General features: G+C 46.1%; 1 protein-coding gene across 1 annotated transcript; it reads left to right on the top strand.

Annotated features, from left to right (window-relative positions):
• The first annotated feature begins 229 nt into the window (after positions 1-229).
• Positions 230-8,946, top strand: LOC125757417 (uncharacterized). The gene is made up of 4 exons (XM_049413005.1): positions 230-298; positions 1,227-1,464; positions 7,536-7,629; positions 8,742-8,946. Exons 1-4 carry the CDS (start codon positions 263-265, stop codon positions 8,944-8,946), a joined length of 573 nt encoding a protein of 190 aa, XP_049268962.1. The 5' UTR covers positions 230-262.
• Positions 8,947-10,730: the final 1,784 nt, after the last annotated feature.

Genomic DNA, 10,730 nt, shown 5'->3' with positions numbered 1-10,730 from the left:
CGTCACCCATATACGTGTAACTTCACAGTGTTAACGAAAGCGCAGGCCCATATAATGTTGCGGCAACAAAGTTTACTATGGCGATAAATACCAGGTAATTTCGTCGGAGATGACTACTCAATATTTTTTGCGAAGGTGTGAAGTTCGAAGGTGTGTTATATTCCGAGATCAGTCAGAATGCACGTGAAAACGCACTTGCTTTTATTATTATTACTGTGGCGCAGACGGGCACGACCTCTCTCTACCTTACGTGGTTCTGCACATGACCTTCGCTGGCTGGCCGCTTAGTAGCGCTACGGTAAGGACGTACATTTTGATTCGTTCGCAGTATGCATGGACAACCGCAGAAAAGCGTATGCAGCATTCAGTAATTATAATTGCACAGTGAGATTTTTTTCCATCTTTATAGAGTCTGCCCCGTAGCACTATCCCATCAGCCGTGCATAGAGTCCTTGTTGTCGGTCGATGACCTTTCGTTCGGAGATATTACTTTTGAGCGGGCATTCACCGGACAAATAAGCGGTCAGAATGCGCGTCGATGTAATCGTCGGGCGTTGCGCTTAACGTTACCTCACGCAAAAGTAAGATCGCTCCTGAAAGGTGATTCGTCGAGATTGCAGCCCCAGTCTGCTGCGAGGAATAGAAGCTGGCTGGCATGCGCGTTGGTCCAGGGGGCATGTCCAGATGTCCTGCCCCCCTCCCTCCCACTCTTGAACTTCGTGTACGCGGCGCCAAGTAGTGTATGCCATATGGCAGTCATGATTCGTTCTTTCCACTTGCAGCTGTCGTTGGAACGCTGAATAGGACACAAATAACTTATTATTATTATTATTATTATTATTATTATTATTATTATTATTATTATTATTATTATTATTATTATTATTTTAACTATCATCATCAACCGTAAACGTCCGCGAACACATGATCATTCAGCTTTTCAGGACACCCTTCATTGTGCCGGTTGCGTTCGTAAAAGAATAAACGTATGGAATACGAAAAAACTAGCATTTTTTGGCTTCGTAATCTGCTGCAAAATGTAGGATGTCGCTGCCATCACTGCGATATGACTCCACGTGTTCCACGATTAACCATAGCGATTTACCTTACACGGATGCATGGTTTCCCTAGGTATGTAGCTCGCCAAGATGCCTGCGCATTAAAACGGGCGCATCGTTCTTTAAAGACGTAAATGCACAGTCTCTAAAGAGGTTCTGGTTTTTCAGCTGGAGAGCCCGTTGCAGCTGTGGTCGGTGGTGCAGCAAGTGGCGCTCACCTTGGCAGTGGCCGAAGAGGCGCTCGAGTTCGAGCACCGAGCCCTGAGCGAAGACCACGTGCTCGTCAAGAAGGCGCACCACGACGTGCTCTCCTACAGGCTCAACGGGCGCGTGCTGCACGTGAACACGTTCGGCGTGCATGCCTTCCTCGTCGACTTCTGCGCGTCCCGCCTGAGACCACGCGGAGGTAAATGCCGAGTCGAGTGCTTGTGCCTGGATGCGAAAGACAGAGAAGTATTTATTTCCCTGTAAAAACACAAGAACTTCTCGGACCAGTACCCAAATGGTTGTCAGAGGTTAAAATGCCATCGAACGACGCCATTGCAAACTATCTGTCCACTTGTTTCCCTCTTGTCAGGCCTAAGCCTCTTGTCAGGCCTAAGCCGTATAAAATGCCGAAACAAATTCAACTGAGAAAAAATTGACTCGCCATGCCGGTTCTGCTAGCGTGGAGGTTTGCAAAATCTGCTGAACATCACCACTTCAACTGTTCAAAGGGTACGCAATACGTTACTGCTCTATATACAGTAATGATAGTCATAATGTAAAGGAAATGCAGCACGTTCACACCGAGCGCGGATCCGGAAAGCGGTGGCGGATTATCCGCGAAAGCGAAAATCAGGGCCGAGACGCGCGCGCCCAGTATCGCGTAGTGCCGCACGATGGCGACTCGCCCACCGTCGATTGGTCAATTGTTCCGCCCGCGCGGCGGAGCGTGCAGAAGGCAACGCGGTCGGTCTGAACCAAGCCTTGGTCTGAATAGAGTTACTGTATATGCTACCTTTAGGTAGCAGAGTTGCGCATCTGTCTTCCAACGCCGCTAGCAACCATGCATTGCGGAGAAGCTGCCGCTTGGGCCAATTTGTTTATTTCTCGACGCCGCCGCTGCAGCTAGCTGAATTAACACTAGCCATCGACAGGCAATGTTTATCGTCGGTCTTCGACACGCCAGACAGGTTAATCGGCGACACGGTAGGCATGTCGCCTGCAAAAACGAAGTGCGACTTCACCGCATAACTGTGGTTGCTAGCCGGAACTATGCGCAACTCTGCTACCTAAAGGTAGCATATACAGTGACTCTAGGTCTGAACAGCCGCGCGCGCCATCGCTGCCTCTCCGCTTTGAAAAGCCGCTTGCACGCTTGCGTGCGCCGCGTTCGGTGTGCCTTTAAAGGGACACTAAAGAGCAAAACGTTTTTTCTCGCATTAGTAAAGTAGTCTTCCACGATACAAAAAACACCACGCTTTCTGCGCGAAGACGCTTAATAAGCGAGAAAACGCGCAAAAAGAAAATACAGGTGGCGACGCCACCTTGGAATTCCCGCACCATTTGCCGTGACGTCACATATTTTTGACGGCGCCTGCTTGGGCCTACGTAGTTCCTAATCGGTTAAGTCGAAGTACATTGTCCTCTGAAGGGGCCAGAGACTTGACATAACAAGTTTGTGGAAATTTCGTCGAGCCAGTGGCGCCAAAATACGTTAAGTGCTCTCTGAAGTATTTTACGTCACTAATTACAAAGTTCGGCGCGAAATTTAAAAATGATACTTTGAACTTGATTTTCTCCCCTAATAATAAACCTATGGTGGTGAAATAAACTACAAAAGAGTTCTCCGAGCACACTTTATCAACCTAAACCAATTCACTGTTTCTCTTTAATGTCCCTTTATGGAAGAGATGGTGCGTATACGGTGGACATTATCAGGTCAGGACTGGTAACTTACAACTGTTGCTATAGCGGAAAGTGTGCATCCATTGTATTTTGCCAGTTCTAACACATGAGGCCGAAACCTGGAGAATATCGAAGAGTTTTAAAAGCGTGCGTAATTGGGTGCTTGGTTCATACTTGCTGAGGAAACAGCGCGAAAGACAAAGATAGGAAACAAACCGTGCTTTTTGGTCTTCTCTCTTCTTTGTCCTGTCCTTCACGCCGTTTTCTCAGCAAATAAAAAGAAACGAGAAAAAGCTGTGGACCACCAAACGCACAATGGAACGAAAAATCACAGGCACAACCTGAAGACGTAGGAAGACAATGGAGTGGATCAGAAAATAAACACGGGTAGCCGATGTCCTTTTCATCATAAATCCTTGTTGCATGTTTTCCGTTAAAGCTCTTCCAAATACGTTTCATGTGATCTTCGCCAACTTGCCTACATATCGGAGTTCACAACGTATATCCAGCACATCAAAGACACCGACAACAAGGCGGCTAATAACATTTTACGCATCCCCTTCCTCCGCACTTCATCTGCTGTGAATTGGGAGCGTCTTGCTTAGGCGCGGATGGCAGACCCTGAGCTGGAACTGCCGCGTGACCACTTGCGTTCTATACTTACACAACTGGTTTCTCACTTCATCTATCAACCGGTTTCTCGCGACATATCAGCTGCCACACACCGTATCCTCATTACGGCTGCCTTTCGTCGTGTGATTTAATTTCCAGTGATTTGACCCCTGCCATCCCAACGTTCGAGCCCCTCAATGTCTCCTTACACAGCGGCGCGTCTGGCTAGCATTAACTAACACCGATGTTCGCCAGTGGGCCTGCTCGTGCCTCGCTTGCCAGACTACCAGTGTAACCCGCCACAAAACTCCCACGCAATCTTTCTTGTCACCTGGCTGTCGCTTTGGCCACGTACGGGTCACCAAATGTAGCACAACGCTCCGGTGCTTGGCCGAGATGGGCGCCGAAGCACTCGCCGCTCCGCTTCGGCCTCTCGCCTCTTCCCATAAGCCGTTCGCCTTCGTCGAAAAAAAAAAAAAAAAACGTCGACGCCGTCACGTCACTCCCTCGCAGCTTGATTGTAGTAATTACAATCAGTTATGAAAAATCCCGTCGCACGACATAGACGGACGTTGAAAATGAGCCCGAAGAGTATTTTAATGGGCTTTTTAGGGGCGAAGCTCCTTAAGGCGGCACCCGTTCGTCCCTCGTAGTCGTCGTGGTCGTAGTAGTGAGTAACAAGTCTTACGCTTTGACCTCCAAGGTGGTGCCGGTGGGAGATTTCTCCTGTGCGTTGTTGAACAATAAATTCGCAGCGTGTGCGTTAACTAAAAGCCGAATTCTTCTGTCTCTCATTCCCCATTAGCAGCCATTGGCATGTTCCAGTAGGAAACGTTAGTAGAAGTAGAAGTGTAAGTGTTAGCTAAAAGCCGACTTCTTCTGTCTCTCATTGCCATTAGCAGCCATTGTTTACCTCCAAGGTAGTGCCTGGTGAGATTTCTCCTGTGCGTGATTAAACAATAAAAATTTTGTTCAAAACGCCGTTGATTGATGAAATGAACCAACGAAAGACGCCAGATGTTTTGTAAAAGCAGAGCGAAAGAACGCCAGATGTTTTTCTTAAAGTGTAGTAGTAGTTGTATTTAGCCACCTCGCCCGATCGTCAACGGGCGAGGTGGACCGGCAACGGCGCGAGGACCCTGCCGTACGAGAGTTAAATCACACTAAAAGACATACTTTGCGGGCGATACACTCTAGTGAGCTTTCAACTTTTCGTCTTAATGTACATGATAAAGAAATTATTTCTACGAAAAACGCAAGGCACACCTTGAGCAATATGTTTGGTTTTGGGACGCTAAATGGAACCATGAGGCGATGCGAAGCCGGAGCACTTGCACGATCGCGTTCCGTTGGCTTTCGTTGGGCATGCTACCGACCTCGCGTCGTCGAACGCGCGTCCTGTCTTCCCTCTAGCCTTGCCTTTAATTCGCACAGGGCGAGCGGGGAATGCGGTCGCTCTTGGCGCTCTTTCGCTCGGGAGCGGACTTCTTCCTTGCATTTCACCGATCACAAGTGATAATGAAGGGACCACGTAAACCAACAGTACAATAAATGTTTGATGTTTAATATATACACGATGTTTCACACTCTTTATATTATGTACTGGGCGCATTTCACGGAAGAGTTTCACGGTTTACAGATGATTCCCTCCGTAGCTTCGCCCCACTCATCATCATTCACCCCGTGGATATGCTGTGATTTTTTTTTCTCTGCTTCTGGTGAGGAAGCGTCATGTTATTGCAAAATGTTGTTTGGAATTGACAATTTCTTTCAGCTTTTGTGGGCCAGCGTGACAAGTTCCGAAGCATAGAGTGGCTTATTTTTTATTTTGGAGGCAGCCTTCACTCAGTCTGCATCCGATGACTGAGTTTTCTGCAATTTTCGTATTCATATTTATCATTTACAGCATTCCATACAAAACATTTCCAAAGCCATTACCGCACCCATAGCTTCGAATCGAATATAGAAAAAGAAAGTCAAGTTACAGCATAGCGCGTGTAAACATGCTAGAACCTGTTGTTTGACAGTTGCTTGTACCTTGAATTCAGCGTTGTGTTGTTATCCTCTACCGCTTTTTCTTTTCTGTGGTTTGTAGGTAACTCCAAGTTTAGCGCTCCATACGTATGGTTCGATTAAAACCGTTATTGGGTCTATATATTGCAAACGCATACGAACATGTAAACGTCAACACGCACTCCAGTGCAATTCGCGTTAGAGCATGTACGGATAGTACGCGCCTCAGTGGTGGTAAATTACACAGCGATCTAGGCTTGTGCGAATATTCGAGCACTTCGAATATTCGAACGAAATAATACAGTATTAGAATTCGCTTCGATTAGAATTTAAATTGTTGAAAAAGTCACAGTTTCGCCGCAAGGGCGAAGCAATGAATGCGATAGCAAGAAATTAATGCTATACGAAGTGAGGCTCGCCAATGGATACTCTCAGTTTGAACAGCGTTCCTGTTGTAAAGGCGGCCGAAGGAAACTAACGTGCTTCAAGTGTCGAGCTGTGACACTTGATAGTTCGCGCTCATCTTCTGTTTGTTCGTTTAGCGGCGTCCCTTCAGCTCGAGTGACTTTCGTACGCTCGGTAACATGAGCGCGGACATCACGGTGAAAGCGTGAAACATTCCTCTTCCCCTCACCGCGAGAAAACCGCGCGAGCAGACAACGGAAGGGCAATGTTCTCGCTGCGCAAATATAAGAAGCGAGCGAGCTCGACGACGACTTTTAAAGGCGCCCGTCGTGCTGCTAGCGCCATCTCGCTGGTAATGAAGAAACGCTTATTATCGCCTGCCGTCTCTGAGTCCGTCCAGCCGTAAAGGGTATGTATATAACGCTCGCCGTTAGCTACGTGGAGGATCTGCGTTTCGTGGCGTAGTGGATAGCGCCACTCGCTGCGGAGCAAGAGGTCCCTGGTTCGATTCCGCGCTTCGGAAGCATTTTTCTGAAATATTTATCTTTGGGGCTTTTATATATATATATACATACTTATACGGTGCATGACGGCGACGGGGACGGACATTTTCCAGCCGAGACTGTCCATATAATTGCTATCGCAATAATATTTCGAAGTATTCGAAAATAACGAATACGTGTATATTAGTCCGCTTGTAACCACCTGTAAAGATGGTTTCACTGCAGTGGAGCGTTGCTATGCCGAGAATATATCTTGCCAGGAAAAATCCGCACTGTTTGTTTGTAATCTTCTGTAAAAATAATTTCACTGCAGTGGAAAAATGCTATGCCGTGAATACACCTTTCCAGGGAAAATCCGCACTGCCGCGAAGCCCCACTTCAAGGTTAAATGAACATATTACCCTCATATCGATTCACCATTTTTTAAGTTTAAAAACTTAGCTTGTTATACCGGCTTATATGCTCCAAGTGTAGTGAATTTTAAAACGTAACTTATTTTACAGGTTATCACTTGCATTCTACCGAAAGCCAAATCATGCTACTATTCAAAGTTTCTTCCACTTCCTTTGAACCAAAAAGAATGAAATTTGCACATGCCTTGTTGCAATTAAAAAAAAAAAAAAAAAACTTTGTGCAGGTTGGTTGGGTCAAGGCAAATATGCTCGTTTTTCTTTATATTATGTGATATGTACTATTCGAATTCGATTCGAAATATTTGACCAAGACCACTACTCGCTTCGAATTCGTTTCTAACCTAAAATTTACTATTCGCACAAGCCTACAGCGATCGATGCAAAGCGGACGTTAACCTGAATAAAATAAAACAGGGGCGTAGCCAAGGGGGGGGGGGGGTTGGGGGGGTTCAAACCCCCCCCCCCCCCCCGAAATTTTTCAGTTTTGCTTGCGTACATAGGCATGCACACATACAAACGCACGCACGAACATACATAAAGTATGGTTGAACCCCCCCCGAAAAAAATTTCTGACTACGCCCCTGAAATAAAATACCACTGTGTACTTACTTGACCCATATGCGCCTGTCTGTCTGTCTCAGACGTGAAGCCCTTGTTCACCGACCTGAAGAAAATGCCGAGGAACAAGTGCGAGGCCATGGGGGAGACGTTCTTGAAGATCTGCAACCTCGTTGGGTGAGTGTGAATTGTGCGAGCGCATGCAACGCGATGCGCAGTGTACATTCATATAGACTGATGCTGCCATTCAAGAAGCCTTAAAGGGGTGCCGACACCAATTTTCGAAAGTGAGTTTGCTATAGAATACAGATCTCCTGTTACAGAGACTGTTCTGAGCAAGTGTGGAGCTCAGTAAATACTGATAAGATATTTTATTTTGATTTTAAAGTCAATTTCGGCATGGTGCACCTGCTGACATCGACCCTAGCTAGCGTGTCGTCAGCCTGCAGTTCTGTTAACTTCACTGTTGACTTCACTATTGACTAACTTTGTTGATTTCACGCACCAGTATGGATAGTTGCGATGACGTTACGTAAGAAAACTTTCAAAATGGCCGCATGTGCGTCACCAACGTAGTCGCGGAGCGGAGCGGCCGTGAAAACGTCACGATATCTTGAGCGAACACGTGACGAGAAGCTCATACCGTGTTTTGACGTCAGGATGCAGCAGGAACTGAAACTAGCTTTTAAAAACATACTATAGTTTTTCGGGGTGCACTCGCGCATAGCAGAACATTTTCTATAGTCTTGTGGGTATAACCTTTCATTTGACGCACAAAAACACAACACAAAGCACAGAGGACATTAATTCTTGTCGTTTAGCTGTGGTGTAGTAATTATGACGTAAATTTAAATAATTGAAGTGGACGAAATATTGCCCTTTCCGTGGGTGGGATGTATATATATATATATATATATATATATATATATATATATATATATATATATATATATATATATATATATATATATATATCAAGCAGCGCAAACAGCGCGGATCTCATCAGACAACCACATGCCATGAGGACGAGCAGGTGGCAGCATTTCGATGGAGCAGAAATGCAGAATGGTCTCCTGTACTTATTTGTAGGTACACATTAAAGAATGCTAGGTGGCCATTTTAATAAGTAGTCCCACAGTAGGGCGTCTCTCGTGATCGTATCGTTGTTTTGGTTTGCAAATACGAACGGTCTATGGGCAGAAATCCGATATTCGTCGTAGAATTGTCTGCTATACGTATGAATCGTGTAACATATTTGCGTCTTTGGGGCTGTTTCGGCGCGAATGCAGCGATGAGCCCTGGCTGTACTGCCCCAAGACGAACGTGGCTGCTCTGGAAGGGCTGACCAGGAGTCTGGCCAAGAGGTTCGAGAGCCGTTTCGCCGCAGCCGTGGACGAGGCCGAGCAGGAGGCATGGTGCGACCTGTGCTTCTGGCTGGACGAGATGCCCTACTGCGCCAGCGCCACAGAGCTCGCTCTGCAGATGGCCATGTAGACCGGGTCACGTTTAGGCTTAGCAGTGACACGTCGTCTGGCCGTGTCTTCGTCGAGGAAGCGCGAGGCTCAGCTAGCACTCGAGCAGTTGTTTGCAAATTAAAGAGAAGAAGCTGTGCTCATCACTTCCATCGGGAAAAGATAATCCTAGGCGGCAAAAGGCTCGCTCTAGAGGCAGCGAGGGTATAAAACGCGTGAAGTGCTGACATACTTAGTATTGGCGACATTCCTCGGGTGTTACTGTAATCACGATAGACAAATGTGACAGCGCATAAATACGGTAGTGCACAGATGTTCGTTTAATAGTAAGAACACCAAATCGATTTTGAACATGAAGCGAAAAAAAGTTCCAGCGAATTCTGTTGATTTCGTCAACTTTGTTGCGACTGGCAGCAGTTGCTCTGTCGAGATTGCGCCTGTAGAGAAGCTTTACAAATAAAACCAACGAGAAATTTGTGTATTGCATGTTGTTCAAGCATGAAGGGCTTTTAGCTCCAGTTGTCGGCGACCTTCTGGGGACCCGGAGCCAAAACACAGACCTGGGCACTCAAACATATGTGGTCTCTGGTCCACAACCTTTTGTACAGGACCGCATTACATGCGCTAGGAACTTCCCAAAGAAGTTACCGAAAATGTTGCTTCTGAGCTCGTTTTCATGCTTCTTCACAGTTTTAATGAAGTGTCATCTCAAAGCAGTCTGCTTTGGCTGTTGCCATTTCATGCTTATGTCTACTCCCAATTACGGGAGCGCTTGCCTTTGTTCCTTTTCAGCTTCCCTTTCATCCATTATTCACAACGATGCAATGTCACTGCTCGCATTACACCAGAATAATCTCAAGGAAAACAATTTCAGCCATTCAAAAATTCCCTAGGGATTTATGCTTAATATACATCCACGTTTTATGCACAACCTTTTACTTTATATCTGTGAAATTTAAACCGACTTTTGTCATAAAATTTCATGTCAGAAACTATTTATTTCGTTTAAATGCAATAAAGCTTCAAGGAGGCTTTTACATAATACATATGGCATCTTGTTTAAATGCAGCGCCCGTAACGCGTCTACTAAACCGGCTCCTTTAAACACATTGTACAGCGAAACTGCGAATGGCTAATCTAAAACAGAATTCGTCCGTCCTATGTGCGCAAACTCTCCGAACGCGTATGCGCCACAAACTGGGAAGCCCCACTGCTCACCACTGGTCCGTTTAAAATGAAGGGAACACACGGGTGGAAAACAGCAGCCAATATTTCTGGAAAGACTTGGCCAATAATTGAAATAGACTTTAATGAACCGCGGGGATGAACTCACCAGCGCTCGTGTGTGTCAAGACTCTTCTCTGTCTTCGTCTTCCGCGCATTGGGGCCGCACGTTTCAGCCACGCTGTTAACCATCTGGAAAATCGTCACTCAGTACCTATCATAACTAAGACAAATACTCGGAGAGAAATAATTATAAAACGAAGCAAGTTGTCTTGATGGTGCTAAGTTTCTAAACCACAACCCCCCGGTCCCCAGGCGACTTCCTCAACTACGCGGCAACACGACCACGCTTACTGCAAGTGAATAATATATCTAAATCTTATGAACCCGTTGTACCAGCGGTACAAAGGAAATGCAAAAGCAGAGCTCACTGTAGTAAAAGTGGCGCACTTCCTCTGAAGCCTTCAGTGAAGTACTTCGTTGTAGTCGAATTTAAGTCCTCTGTACTACCTGGGAAGTCGTCATGGAGGATTGTGCACAGTAAAAAAATATGACTTTGAGAAAATTTGATGCCACCAATGC

The sequence above is a fragment of the Rhipicephalus sanguineus genome, chromosome 2 (genome assembly GCF_013339695.2).
Source record: "Rhipicephalus sanguineus isolate Rsan-2018 chromosome 2, BIME_Rsan_1.4, whole genome shotgun sequence".
Lineage (NCBI taxonomy): Eukaryota > Metazoa > Arthropoda > Arachnida > Ixodida > Ixodidae > Rhipicephalus > Rhipicephalus sanguineus.
This window is presented reverse-complemented; position numbering and strand designations above follow the sequence as displayed.